Source organism: Atractosteus spatula, chromosome 9 (genome assembly GCF_055471065.1).
Source record: "Atractosteus spatula isolate fAtrSpa1 chromosome 9, fAtrSpa1.hap1, whole genome shotgun sequence".
Classification (NCBI taxonomy): Eukaryota; Metazoa; Chordata; class Actinopteri; order Semionotiformes; family Lepisosteidae; genus Atractosteus; species Atractosteus spatula.
The window spans coordinates 20,629,643-20,649,934 of NC_142714.1; the positions used below are offsets into that span (position 1 = coordinate 20,629,643).

A 20,292-nucleotide genomic window follows, 5' to 3' on the forward strand; every position below is an offset into this window, starting at 1 on the left:
GGCAGTGCATTGTCCATCTGCTTCATTCTGTAATATTTGCCCATCAGTTTTATTGAGAAATTAGTTTTCTGCCTCTGCTGGTCATGTAGCTATCTGTCCCTGCATTTCCAGAAAACTCAATTTGCAGAAACTTTGAAAATGAAACATTAAAGCTTGCATAACCTTAGACACCTCAACACTCAGACACCTTGTGTGCGAGACTCATCATGTCTGCATTGCATACACCTCGCCTATAGAGGATTATCTTTTTTATACAACACTGAGAAGGCTGAAGCAAACCTTACTCTGCTATAAAAAGCATATTAAAACTCAGTTGAAGTGCTACAGCCCAAACTGTCATTTCTGGGTAGCGGGTGCTTTTGCTGTAGGTTTTGCTAAAGGTTTTGACATTGATTTGTATTCTAATCTTCACAGCCATCCCATTCAGATTAGAGACCTGTCCTGTTTTTCCATCGAATAAGATTTCCATGCTGTTCTTGTGCTTTGGAAAATGGAGAGAAGGGTAAAATATTGAATTCAGACACTATCGTGAGTCTGTGTTCCCTTGTCATATTGTACCATTGGACAAGACTGAAAATATGCTGTGAAAAGCCAAGTTTCTCATGGAGGAAAGTATGGAGGAAGCCTCCAACCTTCCAAATTTCCTTCTCTGCCACTACTTTCAGGATTTAGCAGGGACATGAAGCTCAGCCAGAGGTATTGCTTTAACCCAGTACTGTGTCTTTGAAATGGAAACTGAGATAATGCCCAGAACTTAATCACGAGCTATTTTCTTCCCTGGGTACCTCATTAATAACAGGAGTGAAGTACACTGCGTGTGTGTTGGAGCGCCTCTGGCAGGAGATGGCCAGTCCTGTTTTAACAAGACCACCACAGGCTAAGATCAGGCATAGTCTGCAAGAGAGACTTGTAAGAGACTTGGGCTTGTAATCTATACAAGAGTGGCTCTTCTTTTTCATCCGTGATGGATTCTACCCTTCCAGGATCGCATTCAAGGAATAGAAAAAGAACTACTGTACAGCATGCCCTATGAGGGGAACATTCACTGTCTGGAAACCGAACTGTCACAACAATTTAAGCCGTTTTCAATATTTAATCTTTCGTTTTGCTTTCTTCTAGAAAGCAAAATGCGCATGATACTCTTAAAGAATTTATCAAGACCTCATTGAAAACGCAAACATTTCCCATCCCTGTTTTTTAGTATAGTGCAATATCCTCGCTCAGTTTTTTTGAACACATAAGAACCCTGGACTGAGAAAAATTCTCATCAGAAGTGTGATCCAGTCCCACACCAGGAGACCAGTCTCTGATGAGCATCTGCCCAGCTATGCCAACTCGGATGTTTTTCGAAGGATTAGGCACCAGGTTCCAACATTTACGGTTTTTCAGTTTGACGGGCTGAGAATGTCCTCTTATTTCCAGAACTCAGAAACAGCAGCTCTAATTAAACAGCAGGTATATTCGTAAGCATTACTGATTTTTAATTTGTTCTTGTTTCATTTTGTTTGAATCTTTGAATTTAGTTCTAGCCCAGATGCTGTTCATATTGGACTTTCAGGGCCTGCGGTTACCAGAGAGTGACCTGTGGACTGGCTACTCTTGTCTCTTCCATTCTTGGGTCCTCGATTTTAGGCCACATCTTCCTGTACGGTACAGTTGAGGAAGATTGCTTTCCTTTGTGCAACCATTCACAAGCTTGTGGACGCTTTCATAATAAAAACAATGGAAAGACGTTCTTAGTTGAAACCAGAATGTCTGTGATGACAGTTCCAACTGGTGGTGCAGGAAAGGCTTTGATTCTGAAGGCTGTGTTTTCTCCCTTCATTGTTTAATTCATAACATCAAGTTGCTGTTCACTTCCCAGAACTGTCCTCAATGTCACTGATTCTGGTAAAATAGACTGCTACCCCCATCTCCCCTCCCCCACTCTTGGGTTGTCCTATATAAAGCAAGTATCCGTTTTCTCTGTCTTGCTCTCAGATTTTCAGCTGTAATACAAGGCTGGTATCTGTGTTCTCAGGCTCTCTGTTTCTACCCTGGTGTGATACAGTCATCCTAGCACTGACCCTCTCTCAGTTCTCCCTCTGTGCCCCTCTCTCTGGTACAGGATCCCTCTCGCACTCTACATTCTAATGTGGAATTCTAGAGTTTCATGCTCTCTGCAGATTCAGATAAAGGGTAACTAAACAAGCTGAAGTATTACAGGAAGAGCTCTTAACTCAGAACTGGGCCAGGTTAATGGGAAGGTTGTGGCTTCAAGTCCCAGGTATGGGTTTGGCTGTTGTAGCTTTAAGAAAGGTACAGTGTGCAACTTGCTTAGGTAAAATTCCTAGGAGGATAAGCTTATACAGTATAAATGGAAGTTGCTTTGGATAAAGGTGTCAGTCAAGTAAAGGAAGAGTGAAAAAGCATTTTCTCTTGAATATTAAAGATCTTCGACACCCTCAGTGCTCATAGTGCTCATCGTGAGTGGTTTATTTTTTTTTAAGCAGTTTCAGTGCCGCCTGCTTGAAACGTGGCGCCCACCCGACGACGCGCTAGCTGGTGCCCTTGCTTTGTGCCCACAGGTGACGCGGGCCCCGCGGCTGGAGCGGGCCGGCAGGCAAGGGAGCCATTTCGATGAGAAGGCCTACCTGTCTGGCAAGCAGCTGAAGGCAGGAGAGGACCCATACCGCGAGCACGCCTTCAACCAGCAGGAGAGCGACCGGCTGAGCAGCGAGCGAGCCATCCGCGACACGCGCCATTACAGGTGGGCAGCACGCACACTCGCACACCCTGTACTGGGCAGCCCTTGGCACGGCTGAGCTCATGTCCAGTTAGTAAGTCTTTTACTTGGTTTCTGACCACCAGGCGTCCCTTTTAAGCAGAGAAGACTTTGTTAAGAAGAAATGTAAAATACCATTTCCAGCACCTTTCGGCAAGTTTTAGTCTCTGGGTATTAAATTATGAATTCCTCCTGTGGAGGAGAGTGACAGTCAGTTACACAAAATGAGAACAGGAAAGTTTTCACCCTCGCAAGCAAATTTTGTTCGTGCTCTTCTTGATGTCGGACAGCATTTGTCAAGTGTCAGGAGTTAGATTTTCCACCCACAGAATCTGGATTTTAGGATCGCATGTGGCGTTTTTAAATTCCACCAGCTTTCAGACGTTCTAACATTGGCTTCTAACAGCCTGTCAACCAACATAAACATTTCGCTTAAAACCCAAGAAGTAGTAGGCTTTTCGCTGTCTGCGATGCTGTTAAAGTACTATTTTGCTAGAGAAGCTGAACAGACACAGCACAGCTCTGCCCACTGCGGACATCGCAGAGATTGCTTTAGAACCATTACCGTCACCTTTAAAAATAGCATGCTGTTGAGTTTCCTATTGATCCTGCAGCCTGCTTTACACAAAGGCTATTTTAAGTGCTGAATTAATCTGCACCCATTGAATTCATCCGTCCAAAATGCTGCAGCTCTGCAACTGTGTGGCTTTCTGATAAAAAACATGACTCAAGACTTAATTGTGCTTTCATAGCAAATGCAGGGACAGTGCAGTGTTTCCTCATGGGCTTGTGGCTAAGTGCATCTGTAATTAGTCAAATCATATAGGAAGAGACTGTTAAGATTGTGCTACTCCCCAGGAGCCTCAGATGTACAGATTCCCCACAGCAGTTTTTAATGTTATAATCTCAGATTCTGTCAAAGCTAAGGGCGGTGCTGTTAGGGACTGACTTCAACTTTTCAGTGTTTTCATACACTTATAGGGCTTCTAGGAACCTAGGGGCTCCAGAGCAAAGTTCCAGGGATTGGTGGTCTTAATCAAAGAAATGGGAATCTTGTTTTTCGCTCCAGTGCTCTTATCTCAAATATGCTCTGCAGTCTTTTACTAAATTGCTGTAACTAGGCAACCTGGGACAGTAATAAGCAAAAATCTGCTACTGAACTTCGCTAAATAATCACCAATACAGTGTTTTTGTTTCAGGTCTTTGTGTGAAACAACAGCATAGTGCAGGAGGTGTAAAAAATGTAATTAAATTTAATGGTGGTTCTATAAAGTGATCTCTGCCCAGATAGAGAAACAACAAGTTAAAAAGTGTACTTGAGTGATAAATAAATTGATTGTCATGATTTTCCATCTTTTGGCTGTTTGTTATTAGCAGTCTCTAAAGATGAAGCCTCTTTCAGATATGGTTTTAAATTTAATTTTCAGATTACTTCAAAAACACTTCTATATAAAACAAATTCTTAGTTTGGTATAATGGTCCTGTTATACTTGTGTGATCTGCAATTTCAGAAACTGTTGAACCCTGTTGAACCCTGGGAAAAGACATTAGAGACAATACCTGGAGCTTGGTTGGGATTGTGGTTTGTCTCTCCCTATATATACAGTAGGTATAGGTATAGTCTCAGCAAAGATTAAACCCTCACAAGCAAGATGCAGGATTTTCTGTCCATGTCAGTGAGCATTTGTAAAGATCACAATGTGCTCTCATGGCTAACCACACGTACATCACTGTAGTTCAGTTGTGGATGAATTCAGAAGATTTTGCAGATACACGTGCAGTGCAGTGCGAAGCAGACAAAGACAATGAGAAACCATACGAGCACATCTGCACCACACTCCTCGCAGGCACGTAGAGTGAACTGTGCAAAAAGCTGCAGTTAAGCTCACTTGGCACAAACTCTGGCAATATAAATCATTTGGCTCTGGAAATCCATCCCGAGCTCCATCGAAGTGTCACATCAGTCAAGGCATAAAGTGTTCTTCTGCAGTGATAAATAGGTCCTCTTGTTTTTGATTACACTGTTTTTTTTTAAATACTTTTCTGTTTCCGAATGTGCAGTCAGGTCTGTTGTTACACAAGCTGGTTTCAGCCGACCAATAAGAACCTCTCTACGCTGTAATTCCTTTCTTTCTGGTTAGCACTGAGTGTGCTGACCCCAAGCCCCAAGCCAATCCCACTTCGATTATCTTGCCACTGTTCATGAAATCTGCTGTGCCCCGTGGTCGATCTTTTGTATGGGGTGAAGATTTGGGTTCATTCAGATTTCCTCTCAGTTTCCCTTATTTGGCACAGAGGCACACGACTTAACAGAGAGTAAGTTATATACAGGTGAGTGTTGTGTAAAATGCTATATCCAGAGCTCTGCTTCGACACAAAACAAATTGCTGTTGGAAATCGAGGCATGAAATTGTCCTCTGTAGTTGTGGGTTCCTCTCAGTGAGGCAGAGCCAACAGGACGAATCAAGTTTGTGCTGCTACTTTATACTGGACTTAAAGAAACTGGAGAATCAATTGTCGTGGTAACTATTCACCTGGCCTGGGGTATTTACAGCTTTGTTGATATCGGGGTAGTATTGGATGCCTCATCCCAAGTTCCAAAATGAAAGAGGATGAAGGACAGATTTAAGTGGCAGGGGCAATCTTCTTGCACAGAATGGCGGAACTCGGCAATGGAAGGGGGGCTCTTATTGTGATTAACCCCACCTCAGTCACTTTTAAAGAGATGTTCCTGTATAGATTTGCGATTTACCTGTTCCAGTAGAGGAATTCATGAGACCTGTAAGAATCTGCAAAAGGCAGTTTCAGTAATCGGTTAACCTGGCCCTAGAGGACAGCCAATATACAGGGTTTTTTAGGGATGTTTAACAGCTGAACGATTGCTAAAAGAAGTAATTAACTGTACGTAGTGGGGAAATGAGATATTGAAGCTTTGGAAAGGTAACGTTGCCATGTTTTACTCGAGTCTTTAACTCTTGTGTTGTATTGTTTCTCTCTTTAAAGCTAATAATTGCAGTGTAAGCTGAATTATCATATGCAAATGTTCAAATTGTGAGGTTCACTGTGCGTGAAGGTATTGTCAGGTTGCCTCAATAATGAATGTGAACCCCTGCACTGTCTAAAAACAGTTAAAACAGTTGTCTCTTGTGGTCTGAACTGTGGAAAATCAGTTTGGTTGCAATTTATCTCACCATAGCTTCTCCGAGAGAAATCAGGCTTGTGCCTCTCCATGTCCACTCTAATCTCTAGATCATCTATTTCCCCTAATTCATTCACACCGGTCCTCAGGAAACAAAAGGATGTACATTGCGTATGAGCAACTGATCGATCACTCTCTAGCTGAAAGTGACAGTGCGAAAATGGTCATTTGCATTTTGTATGACAAACATCTGTAATAGTATTGTGCCAGTATTTAAATAAACTATATGTCTGAGAGTTTGGGGTTTTTAAGTGTTGTTTGTTATTGGTTTTGTCACAGCAAAAGTGTTTCTCTTTTTTAGCAAAGTTACAATTGCTACAATGTTAGACAATTCAGTTCTGGCAAAAGCTGAAAAGGCAAACTACAGATTACCTTCAAAGTATTTGTTAGGTTGCATTCTAGATTTCACTACCTGCGGTGTGCTTTGTATTTTCCCATAAGAAGCACTCAAGGGCAACACATTATCGGAGCACTTAAGTGCACGTGGAACCCACACCGCTCGGGTGCCAAGTGTTCAAAAGATTGAATCACTTGACTCTACAGCTGATGTCCTACAGAATCAAACAAGAATATTTACTGTATGGATTCATACAGTACCTGGAGAGCATTTGGGAGTCTGACTTTTATTGCACATAATCATTTTATGAGTGAAACACATGTTTCAATATACATTCATCTCTCTCTATATGAGCACAATTGGCTTCAAGATTTCTGTTCATAAATGAAAACTGAATTCCCATAAAAATCCATGATTCATCCAAGTGCTCATAACAGGACATCATCCAGCTACGTTTAAGTACTTTTCTCATATATTTGAATAATTTGTCACCCTTAATTGCTACTGCTACTTTATATGTGACAACAAATCATTTTTATGCAAACTGTTATGATTAAATTTATTATGAAGCAGTTATGGGGAGAAATATTTTTTATGTTCTCTGCAGTACACATGAACAATAATTATAAAACAAACTAATAACAATATTTTACTTTGCAAAAGTTATTATGTAAGTAGTCAAAGACAGAATAAAATGGTGAAAATAAAGATAGAGCATCAAGTTGCCTGGTGATCTCAATACTGTGCATTCATAGTGCAGATAATCTTATCAAAATAAAACATTCCATTGTATAAAATGTTAAAATTCGCATTTCAATATTTTTACCAATTTCATCCATTTTTTAACTGCTTCTTCCAATTCAGGGTTGTGGGAGAGCTGAATCAATGGGCACAAGGCAGGGTACACCCTGGACAGGACACCAGTTCATTGCAAGGCTAACACAAACACACACACTCACACCGGGGCCAGTTTTCCCAGAAGCCAGTTAACCTACAGTACCAGCATGTCTTTGGACTGAGGAAGGAAACCGAATCTCCTGGGGGAAACCCACTCAAACAAACACAGGGAGAACATACAAGCTCCACACAGACAGCACCCCAGATCTGGAATTGAACCCCAGCTCTGTGAGGCAACTACAGTATGCTAACCACCAGGGTCGGTGCAGTGGCTCTGTGGCTAAGGATCTGTGCCTGTGGCTGAAGGTTGCCAATTCGTATACTCTGTTGGGCCCCTGAGCAAGGCCTTTAACCACAATTGCTCCAGGGGCGCCATATAAATGGCTGACCCTGCGCTCTGACCCCAAGCTTCTCTCCCTGTCTGTGTGTCTCATGGAGAACAAGTTGGAGTATGCAAAAAGACAAATTCCTAATACAAGAAATTGTATATGGCCAATAAAGTTATCTTACAATGCCACCATGCTGCCATTTTTTTAACCAATAACACATTCAAAATATTATTCTAAACCATACTAGTTATTATATTCAATTCATTGTCCTTAAGATAGTAAAGATAACAACAGCTGAGAGGGAAAAAAATAAAAATGGAAGAACACGCTACATCCTTTGGGTTCGTTTAAGTGTGTGAAGTTTACTTGTAGAACAAAAAATAGGTGCAAATAAGTTCTTGTTTCGTGAGGGATGAGTGTATATACTGTAGATGCCTTTTTCTTTTTATTGTATTTTGTTATTGTTATATTCTGCAATCTTGCCTCCTACTGGGATAAGAGATCTTTAAGGAACATTTCTAAAAGCAGTCTGGTTGCGTTGCAAGACCAGTAGGTGGCGATCTTTTCCCCGGACCAGACTTTACCAAAACAATACGGTGACAGAGGGCCACTGTGCTGTAGGAAAATATTGCCATCCTCTGGATGAGACATTAAACTGAGGTCCTTACAGCCTTGATCATTAAAGATCCCATGGCACTTACAGCCTTACAGGTGTCCTGTTATTCTGTCCAGATTCCTCCCTGCTTACACAGTTTGCCCTATATCTATACATAAAGCAAATTGGGGACCGTTTGGGTTGAAAAGTGCTGGATGAATGAAGCTGTTATCATTAGGGGCATTGCGGCATGGGGTGTGGTGTTTGGCACTACAGTCTTGTAGTTCAGAATCAATCCCAGGACCTACGAACTGTGAGTTTCACCCTCTCCCCACGACTATATGGGTTTTCTCCAGACTCGCCTATTTCCTCCCACAGTCCAATGACATGGTGATAAGATTATCTGGTGTCACTAAATTGTGCCCTTTATCTACAGTGGTGTGAAAAAGTGTTTGCCCCCTTCCTGATTTCTTATTTTTTTGCATGTTTGTCACACTGAAATGTTTCAGATCATCAAACAAATTGAAATATTAGACAAAGATAACACAAGTAAACACAAAATGCAGTTTTTAAATGAAGGTTTTTATTATTAAGGGAAAAAAAAATCCAAACCTACATGGCCCTGTGTGAAAAAGTGATTGCCCCCCCCCTGTTAAAACATAAATCAACTGTGGTTTATCACATCTTTGGAAAGCTGAGTTCAATTTCTCTAGCCACACCCAGGCCTGATTACTGCCACACCTGTTCTCAATCAAGAAATCACTTAAATAGGACCTGCCTGACAAAGTGAAGTAGACCAAAAGATCCTCAAAAGCTAGACATGCTGTGATCCAAAGAAATTCAGGAACAAATGAGAAACAGAGTAATTGAGATTTATCAGTCTGGAAAAGGTTATAAAGCCATTTCTAAAGCTTTGGGACTCCAGCGAACCACAGTGAGAGTCATTATCCACAAATGGCGAAAACATGGAAGTGGTGAACCTTCCCAGGAGTGGCCGGCCGACCAAAATTACCCCAAGAGCGCAGCGACGACTCATCCAAGAGGTCAGAAAAAACCCCACAACAACATCCAAAGAACTGCAGGCTTCACTTGCCTCAGTTAAGGTCAGTGTTCATGACTCCACCATAAGAGAGACTGGGCAAAAGTGGCCTGCATGGCAGAGTTCCAAGATGAAAACCACTGCTGAGCAAAAAGAACATAAAGGCTCGTCTCAGTTTTGCCAGAAAACATCTTGATGATCCCCAAGACTTTTGGGAAAATACTCTGTGGACTGACAAGACAAAAGTTGAACTTGTTGGAAGGTGTGTGTCCCATTACATCTGGTGTAAAAGTAACACAGCATTTCAGAAAAGGAACATCATACCAACAGTAAAATATGGTGGTGGTAGTGTGATGGTCTGGGGCTGTTCGTGACCTCAAGCTGAAGTGCACTTGGGTTCTGCAGCAGGACAATGATCCAAAACACACCAGCAAGTCCACCTCTGAATGGCTTAAGAAAAACAAAATGAAGACTTTGGAGTGGCCTAGTCAAAGTCCTGACCTGAATCCGATTGAGATGTTGTGGCATGACCTTAAAAAAGCAGTTAAGGCTCGAAAACCCTCCAATGTGGCTGAATTACAACAATTCTGCAAAGATGAGTGGGCCAAAATTCCTCCACAGCGCTGTAAAAGACTCATTGCCAGTTATCACAAACGCTTGATTGCAGTTGTTGCTGCTAAGGGTGGCCCAACCAGTTATTAGGTTTAGGGGGCAATCACTTTTTCACACAGGGCCATGTAGGTTTGGATTTTTTTTTTCCCTTAATAATAAAAACCTTCATTTAAAAACTGCATTTTGTGTTTACTTGTGTTATCTTTGTCTAATATTTCAATTTGTTTGATGATCTGAAACATTTCAGTGTGACAAACATGCAAAAAAATAAGAAATCAGGAAGGGGGCAAACACTTTTTCACACCACTGTATGTGTGTGTCCTGTGTTGGACTGGTGTCCCCTCCAGGTTGTATCCTGCCTTGCACCCATTGTCTGCTGGGATAGGCTCACTGTGACCCAGTGCTGGACTGAACAGAAAATGGAAATGTAAGGATCTAGATACCTTGCATTTCTTACACTGCCTGGAGGTACAGTGCACTTGACCATAATTGTGTTTTGCAGTAACGTCATAATGTTTTTCTTTGCAGGTGTGCGGCAGTAACCTTTGACCCTGATCTTCCCCCCACCAGCGTGGTCATCACTTTCCACAATGAGGCCCGCTCTACCCTGCTGCGCACTATCAAGAGGTAAGACAGACAGCAGCCCTGCATCTCCAAGCTCCTTTCTGAGGCGCAGGAGGAAACGACTCTCTCTGTATGATGAACAGGCAAACACCATCCCCACGCACAGCCATAGGTCGTATTTATATCAGGTTAATTTTTATCTAGAGAGAGGCTTGATGCATCCTAACAGTTCTCTGATTAATTTAGCTGTGAATCATGGGATATTTCATGGCACGATTCTAGTAAGACACTAGTAATTATAGACCTGTTACCTGCAATTGCTCCCATAGTTACTGAGAAGACAGCAGGAGCAACAACTACTGGATGTTTTTTTTTTATACCTGTCACATAACATCATGTTTTCACTTAAGGGGTGTCACAGTAGGTTAAAAATAAACCGAATCCACACAAAAAATAAAGCAAAGAAAATTCTACTTATTTAATTAATTAAAAAGAAAATGTTTACAGAAAAAGTCAGGCTTTGACCCAACATAAACAAGTTTTGCTAAGTAGACCTCTACCATACTGGATGGTGAACTCCACGGCCTAGTTTAAATACTCTAAGCCTCTCCCAGTTCCCCTCTGATTGACAGGTAGGTTTCCATTCATGTAGGGGTCAGTCACCTTTTTCAAAATGGAGGATTATATAGAAGGCAAATACGACAGAAGTCAGTTGTGGATCCACACCTAAAATATTTAAAAGCAACTGCAGCAAATAATAGAATACGTAAACAATAAGACAATAATGCATGTAGTAATGATCCTATTCTTGGCAGGTAAGTATTGTGTGTATATGTATGTGAAAGACCTTGCAAGGATGAAAACGGGATAAAAAGACTATATAAAACTATAAATAACAAAACGTTTTGATATTGATATTTTATCACAATACCCAGTAAAATTTAGGTTGCACAGACATAACCAAATTGTTACCTCTTTTGATGAGTAAAATTTGAGCTTCATAGAGACGATATACATAAGTGATATACATATTTCGGACTGAAAAAAGCCTTTTAATACAACTAATCTAATTTATTTTCTAAATAATGTAAACTAGTTTTCTCTGGTGCTTTAAAATAGAATTAGGCTTGTGATGTGATGTACAGATGTGTGGTAAGATGATGTGTTACAGTATACATACATACATACATATATATACTGTATATCAGATAAAATGACTAGGGAGGCTGCTAAGAACTTCATGTTATAAAAGATTGGCTTCATTTCTAGTGCGTCTTTCCCGCAGACTGCAGTGGTCTGACATCCCATCCTGGGTGTATCCTGCCTTCTGCCTGTTGCCTGCCAGGATAGGCTCTGGCTCTCCCGCAACCCTGTATTGGATAATGTGGTTTTGAAAATGGCTGGATGGCAGAATGGATGTTTTCCTAAGATGCCAAGTGCGTTAAAGTTAACTTTACCCATTACAAGGAGAAACAATCCATACAGCTTTCACATTTAAAAATTATATTTAAGAAGCACAATAAAAAGACGACTAGGAATAAATGAAAAGCAATGACTGTGAAATGCTCTTCTTAATTTTAGACTTAATACAAATTATCTACTGCTGCTTCTATCTTATATTCGCATTGTAAGATTTGTCTTGTCTTGGCCACAAACTGGGAAAATGATGTGGTTTATACTGTAGCTCCCTGTAAAAACAAAGTATACAAATTCCGAAAAAAGATTAGACACCGTATGCTGTGTATTTCTGCTTCTAATACTGTTACCTGGTTTTGCCCTTTCCAGTGTTCTAGTTTACTAAACTGCTCTGATTTCAATAGGAGAACTACTAGAACTGCTAGAAAAATTAGACTGTTAATCGTAGCCTGGAGCAGGTCAATCTGATCCCCAATCTGTAACTAGCCAACTCACAAGATTGTTACTTTTGCTGTGTCTGGAGTGTCCAATCAACCTCTCTGGACAATTCAGCATAACATATCCCAGCGAGGCACCTACAGTAGGGTGCAGGCATTAGGCTCGATACAGTATCTAATCAAGGGGAGGTTAGGGGCTTGCCCTTAATATACTCCTCCATCAAAGTAGACAGATGATCTTAAGGAAACTTACCCATGAAGTCTGAAGATAGATATACACCTGATCTACCTCTGAACATTATTGTGGGATTGGTCTTGTTTTTAATTTTTGGCAAGGTTTCTTTTTTTATGTTGAAACACTTCTTAATTTAAAGGTAATTCAATTCTGTTTTTTAGGGGGTGATGCATCGTGGAAATTGGACTTCTGTACTGTCAGTTTTTTTTTACATAGTAGGGATACATGATTCTGAAAGATTTGCTAAAAAGTTTCAGAAAAATGTTATCTGTATCATGCAGAAGTGTTTGATCTTTCCAACATTAAAAAGAGAACTGAAAAATATTTTAATTTAGCATCTGTTTTGCCCTCCTCTGCTCCAGATTTTTACCTTTTTTATTTTTTCTGTCTTTAGGTTTCCAAATCTACTTGTCCTCATTAGTGATGTCACAGACTCCTGTTTGTGTTCTAGCTCATGTACACATTTCCATCTCTGTGTGCATATGTGGTTTGAGATTATTATACAATTTAGCTATTATACTGAATACATTTATTTTTAAGGAAAAATTGTGGAAGTCTGGGTGAACATGCCCAAATACTGTGATGTTTTATTTAATTTTGAATGATTTAAATGCTGAACTATGTTGCCCTTCTTTTTCTGTTGCTTCAGATCTGTCTAGTTGCATTGCCTAATAATACTGTAAATCCTCTAATGGTTTCATGTGCTAGGCTGAACATTTAAAAATGAAATCTGGTGGAAAAAAAATCTTCTTTAAACTGACTGAAACTCGAATCACAGGGAATACTTTAGTGTTGCACCAGCTTAAAGCTCCTCACATTTTGTTTAGGGCAACAAAATCCTTTGTACCTTCCATATATCAGAGAAGCCTTTTTAAAAGCTCCTATTTCTGGAGCAGGTGGTTAGGATGGGACTTGTGCATAACCACAAAGAAGTGCTGGATATACAACTGGGCATGTACAGTATATGGGCATATATGTCTTATCAAATTATTAAAGAAAGGTTTGTAATATAGGAGTGACCCATTCTGTCCACTGTGGTAGAAATGGTCCAACAGATAGGTGGCATTGCTTTCTGGTAGCCCTGGGGCCCTGGGTTCAATTCCAGACCTGGGGTGCTGTCTGTGTGGAGTCTGTATGTTCTTCCTGTGTTCACTTGGGTTTCCCTCAACAATCCAAAAACGTACAACTTAATTGGCTTCTAGGTAGATAGGTCCTGGTGTGAGCGTCTGGGTTTGTGTCTGTGTATCTGTCCTACAATGGAATCCTGCTCTGGGTATGTTGTAATTCTTTGGTGAAATAGCGTGTATTATCAGGGTCAAACATACTTGTAGTGAGCACTGCAAGAACAGCTGTGAACTTGCCCTTGTCTAGATACTAAATGCTTTTTCTTAGATGTTTAACATTGTACCCAAATGCTAGTGGTTCACAATATTAACAGTGGTTATTGATTGAGAATAAAGTAAAGATTCTAATACAGGAGGAGTGCTACTTTAGAGAACTCTGATGTGACTTACAGTAAGTAAATAAATAAGATGCAAAATACATGATTATTTCAGTGCTCATTTGGCGAGTAATTTATTATGATAGCTAAAGATTAAACATGTTGATTTGATTATGTTTTATGATGAGGGGTGTTTTTTTTCATCCTCGTAACAAAGTAGGAAATAAAGCAGCCTTACCAAAAATACCATCACATTTCTTACTAAGGGACTCTTCAGAGGGTTTGTAAACTGACCACTTTTCTCACCAGTAATGGTAATTTTTTCATGTAAAATAATTTGTTTCCTGTGTCCTTCTTTTTGAAGAGAGCATAATACGAGATTAAAGATATTGAAAACTGTAGATGTGTACCTTGAATTTTTGAATGGGAAGGTGAGCAGACTTTGGTATTATTATAGAAACTGTTTATGTTAAATTCCAATTGCTTGTAGCACAGTGACTATGTTAAACACTCAGTTTTCGTTCTCTTTTTTTTTTGGCTTTTAGGGATGTTTTGATACCACTACCACATTGGATGCTGAATGGATTGTTTATTTTATTAGTTGAGAGACGTACCTTTCTCAAATTTTACACAAGTAATACCTTGTCTGGGATTTGAACCCAAGATCTTCCAGTGGCAAGTTCAGTCTAACCACTTGCTCTCGGTTGTGCATCAGGGTTGATGAACCAAACCGGTTAGTTGTACTATTTTTGTCACTTGGTGTGAACTTTTGTCTGCTTGGCAGGGATCAAGCTTATTTCCTGTGTGTCACGTACCGTATATATAAAAAATAATTCACCCTTTTCCAAATGTTTCTGAGACCACGTGTTGCAAAGGAGAAAGATCTTGGCATAATGTGACATTCTTGCTTTTTCTCTCACACTGTCTTGACAGCATCCTGGCAGGGAGAAGGCCTGATGGAGAATAAACCAGTTTCTGTATTTTTTGCCACTTGTAGACTCGTTTGAGAGCGCTGCTAGATGTGAGGCCTGGTGCCTGGCAATTTATAATCCACTCTTTAACCCCACACTGCTTTCTCTATCTCACAGTGTCCTGCTCCGGAGCCCACCCAGTCTCATTCAGGAGATCATTCTAGTGGATGATTTCAGCAGTGATCGTAAGTGCTTCCATTCCATTTCCTTCAGTTTCCTAATTGCAGTAATAATAATGATCAATTATATTGATATCAAAATAATAACAAAGCCTAGCTCCACAGACTAACGTCTGTCACAAACATTTTTGAGGTACTGTATATTTTCCAGCACGGAGAGCTCTGTTTTTGTGTCCCCCTGCCTCTCCATTGAACAGCTCTTGGATCGATCCTGAATGCGTGATCAGGTTAAAATGGGTGAAACCCAAATATCAGACTCAAAATAGAATCTAACTGATCACAATTGCAGTGGCAGTGAAACGCTTCTCTGTGCGTCATCTTGGCTCCGTTCTGAAAAGAACGCCTCCCATTTCAAAGCCAGCTGACTCAGCCGCTGGTCACCTGCCCAGCTGGTGTTTATTTCTGCGAGGTTCCAGACAATGAGGATTACCTCTGACACAGATCCATCCCAAAATTAATCAAAACCACGCTGCACTCAGGACGGCAGCCAGTTTCGTGGTTAATGATGAAAACGTCCTTGTGCAGCATTTATGATAGCATTGTACCAGTCAGGATAAAGGACTCATCTAAAAGGTGGACCTGGATACCAATCTTAACAATGCTCGGGCAGGCCACACTGCACACTAGTGGAACAGCATAAGATTGAATAACACAAATAATAGAATGGAAGACAGAACTGACACTAGTGTGGGTGGATGGCAAATGGAAAAACAATGCAATCTTAAAAGCTAGATTAATTAAAACCTCATGCAAGAAAAGAAAATGATATGAGGAGAGTCGCTTATAAGTGTTTGAGAGACTTTGATAGAGCTGTGATGGAACAAGAGATTAAAAAGTTAATGAGCGGGGGAAGGATTCTGTAAATCTTCTTTTGGTTGTTAAAGAACAAAGGAGAGAGACTGATGTTGCAAAACCACTCCGCATAAGATGATTCTAAACTAATCTAGGATAGAAGCATTTTATGCCAGAATATTTGTCAATTATTAACCACAACCCTAGCATTTGTTAAGGAAATAAAATGGTGTTTTTTACACACATTGTTCTCTTGTCTTTCAAAATGCAAACTCAATAAAGCAGAAACAAAGGAAAGCATTTTGGTCCAAAATTGTGGAAAAAGCAGTGAGTATCCAGCTTAGTCAAAATGTGTACATGTGTATTGGGCTTTGGTGTACTCGCCAGCTGTTTTGGAATAGCTGTGAGCTATGAGTTAGGGGATTTTTTTTTTATTGGCGTTGAACTAAACATGCTAATGTAAACATCATCAAATCAACATTGACAGAAAAAAGGAAAATTCCTGTTCACTAAAGTTAAGGATTGTTTTATGCTTTAAGACTGAGTCATTGAACGCTGTCCATATTGAAAACTATCACTATTTAATTCAGATAGACTACAATAGCAATTTCACTAGGCCCAGGAGGCTGAGACTAACTGACTCACAGTGAGTGACTTGGCATCAACTGCTACAGTAGTGATGAAGACTTGACTGAATTCCTGCAGATGCAGATACAGTGTACGGTTAGTACAGGTCATGAAGTTCCACACTCTTGTTCAGTTCTGTGCTGTATGTGATATTAGTGCTTGCACAGTCACTTGCTGCTTTTGAAACGATTCAAGCTTAATTAAGCAAAGATTAAGATTTTAAGCATGATTGTTTAAAAATGTCATAGTACTCATTGATGGACACTACATTTGTTATGTTGAATACTGTCCAAGTCCCATTTGTCCATCAGTACAATTAGTTAAAAAAATTTGGTACAAGTAATATTCTTATTATAATCATTCTAATATTATTAGTTTTAAAAGTAATATTCAGCTATACCTGAATCCAGGCAAAATCCAGTTGCTAAGAAGTTAAGTGAAGAGCAGCTGGGTTTTCTATCAAAATCAGCAGTTTTAGTGTTTTAAACTGGTAAAACTGAATTAGTCAAAATTAAGTGTAAAAGGATGTCATGTGATGAAAAATGAGCACCAAAACCATAGAACATTAATCTTAATCTGCCTGCAATAGGCAAGAAAAGGAACAACTACTTAGCAGAGCAATCTAGTGTGACTTGGACCGTGGGTAAAATGTCTTTCTATTGCTAAATTAGTATCTGTTCTGGTATCGATACAATCATAGTTTATTAGTTAAAATGCTACAAACTGTGTCACACTGGTGTTGAATTAGGTACTGTATTCTGAATCGGTACACAACTAAATGAAGTCTGACTCTAAAACTTCAATGTAAAATGCTTGTTCAGCAAAAATCTGGATATTTTTGTCAACCAAACTGAAATGATATTACACACGTTTTATTACACTAGAAGTAAGCAATGACTTCACTGGACTCACTGAGTCACAAAGGACTAAACTGCTAAAGAACTTAATAAATGTGATGGAGTCTATGACAGAAACACTGCCAATGGAGATTTAAGTGAGCACTGGCACAGGCAGTAACCATTGCTGCTCGGTAATTGGATGCGAGTACCCATCTGTCCAGCTCAGATGTTACATTTCACAATTATAACATTACTCAGACAGATGACTTCTGAGGCTTTGAAAATGCTTGAGGACATTGTTGAAAATCAGCCCCTTATGGTAATCCAGGCCCCTGTGTGAATTCCTCCAGGCTGCCAGCTCTTTTCAGCCATCTGGCTCATTTTTGCTCCACGTGTCCCATTCATGTTCACGCAGTGACACGCATGTTTACATGGGGATTAACACATTCACCTAGCTAATGGCATTACAGCACAGCTGGAGCCCGGTGTGCTCCCCCTGGAAAATCTCCTTGATTAGATAGACAGGTTATTCCCTCTCCTAGAATGAAGGACAAGGCTCATTGAGACCTGGGATCTTTGAAGCGTTTTGTGTGAGAAGTGAACAACGAAGTGCTTAGGGTGTACAAGCAAAAGAGGTCTCTTGATATGCATGACACAGGAAGTGTGTGTATCACTGCACAGGTGAGTGTGTGTCCATACTTCAGCTCTCTGCTCTCTGTTCTCTCCAGCTGAAGACTGCCAGCTGCTCGCTCAAATTCCCAAGGTGAAGTGTCTGAGAAACGGCCGCAGAGAAGGTGAGCCCAAGGTGGAGAAGTAGGGGAGGCTTGATGAAGCCGCCATTTTGGGAGTAGGAATGTTGCCTTTCAGATGGTTTTAAGATCGATGCTTCAAGCCTGTGAAGAGGAAATTAAGGGAACATGGGGATTAAGAGATTTTCATACAGTTTGGATGGAGATAGTGTTTCCATCCATCCCTAAAACTGGAGTCGCCAAGCAATGGTTGGCTCACTTCAGATAGTGTGCCGTGGTGAATGGCATGATGGGAAGAAAAGTCTACATGGAAGGGCACAGAGGGTGAGCAAGTAACACTCAGTGAGCTGTAGGCCAGAAATGTGTCAGATGTTTTCTAACTTGAAGAAACTCGTATCCCTATTCTTCAAAATAATAGCTTATTACTCATCTGTGTGCATGATTGGGAGATGCTGAAGATCACACTGAGGCTGTATTTAACACATGACACAACCTGGCAGTGATGATTATAAATGTGGCTGACCCTAATGGATTTACACAGAGAGATCTGTTGTAAGCAGTTTTCAGGGTATATGTCTGAAGTCAAGTTCATTAATTAATTTTCTAACTGCTTCATCCAGTTCAGGATCATGAGGTAGCAAGCAATGGACGCAAGGCAGGGTACACCTTAGTCAGGATGCCAGCCAATAGCAGGGCACAAAGGGACACAAACACAGATATGCACTTGTACAGAATTTCCCAGAAGCCATTTAAACTACCAGTATGCCTTTGGATTGTGGGAGGAAGCCAGAGCACCTGGAGAAAACCCCTGTGAACAAAGGGAGAACATACAAACTCCACACATATAGCACCCCAGGTCCAGAATTGAACCCATGGCCCCACTGCTGAAAGGCAGCAATGTTGGCTACTGTGCTACTGTGCCATCATGCCACCCCCGAAGTCTTTTGTTCCATTGTTGTTACACATGGTTACAGTGTTACGTTCTTGTTTTTATTCTGAAGAAGTGCATGACAAAAATTCACATTCGAATGTTAAGATAATTTAATTTTGTGTGACTTTTACCATCGTGGAGTTCACGTTGTTGATTTTAGTTGGAAAATGCATAGAAATGACAGTCTTTTTGGATGCTGGATGTTCAACAGAGATTTAAATTCATTCATAAACCTACAATCATAGAAGTGGCTGTCTGTGGTTGATTAAAGCTAATTAAAACAAACTACTTATCAGAATCTTTTATGTGTGCCACTTGAGCACAGTTTACTGTGCAAATTTGTTTGCCATTTATACGGTTACAGTTCTATTAGTGCAGTTCATGAATTTATTTGAATTTGTCATGGTCCTTTGTCCCTGGAATGTCTACAAAGTGCATATTTTACCACATTGCGGTATATTCTGTATTGCTTCATTAAAGGTGATCATACACAAGGCAACTAAAAACAAACTTTAAATACTAAAGCTAGAAAAACAAATCATTGGGATACCCTGAAGACCTATAATTTAGCTTGACCGAACACAACTCCAGCTGGAAACCCACATATTCTCCGTTTTCTGCGGCATTTGTTTTCTCTTTGTTTTCATGCATGTTTTTCATTATGTAGTGTTTTAGTGTTATTATTTACTGTACACTAATGAAGTACAAAAATCTAATATACAGCGTTGTATATAATGGTTTTTGGCTGGTCAAGAACTGACAGTTTGGAAGAGGTTGAGTATTTTGGGGCGGTGTGGTGGCTCTGTGGCTAAGGATCTGTGCCCGTGGCTGGAAGGTTGTCAGTTCGTATCCTGTGGCCAGCAGAGGAATCCTATTTCGTTGAGCCCCAACTGCTCCAGGGGCACCATATAAATGGCTGACCCTGTGCTCTGACCCCAAGCTTCTCTCCCTGTCTGTGTCTCATTGAGAGCAAGTTGGGGTATGCAAAAAGACAAATTCCTAATACAAGAAAAACTGTATATGGCCAATAAAGTGATCTTATCTTATAGGGCAGCAAAATTCTTTGTTATTTAAATGGAAATAATAAATTAAATGCAGGAAAAAAGCAAGAAGCTTCAGCTGTCAATCCTTTGGACTGCTTTGGTGAATTGGTTTCCTGTGACTCATTTGCCCGTTCACACTCCCTGCAGTGGCCTGGTGTACAGCGCCTCACCCTTCTGTATCACACCTCTGTAACTAGAGCACCAGCTCATATAGAGCAATCACAGCAACCCACAGCTGGGGCCTCTCGGGTAAATCTTAGCTGACAGCCCGTCACAACACAATTAATGCATTCTCA

The 20,292-nt window shown here is 40.4% G+C and overlaps 1 protein-coding gene across 1 annotated transcript in view; it reads left to right on the plus strand.

Moving 5' to 3' along the window:
• The window catches only part of galnt16 (UDP-N-acetyl-alpha-D-galactosamine:polypeptide N-acetylgalactosaminyltransferase 16), a 55,714-nt gene that overhangs the window by 10,399 nt on the left and 25,023 nt on the right, over positions 1-20,292 (plus strand). Inside the window, exons 2-5 of the mRNA XM_088925578.1 lie at positions 2,568-2,749; positions 10,301-10,399; positions 14,954-15,021; positions 18,002-18,067. Coding sequence (XP_088781704.1) covers positions 2,568-2,749; positions 10,301-10,399; positions 14,954-15,021; positions 18,002-18,067 — 415 coding nt within the window. The remainder of the gene's footprint in view (positions 1-2,567; positions 2,750-10,300; positions 10,400-14,953; positions 15,022-18,001; positions 18,068-20,292) is intronic.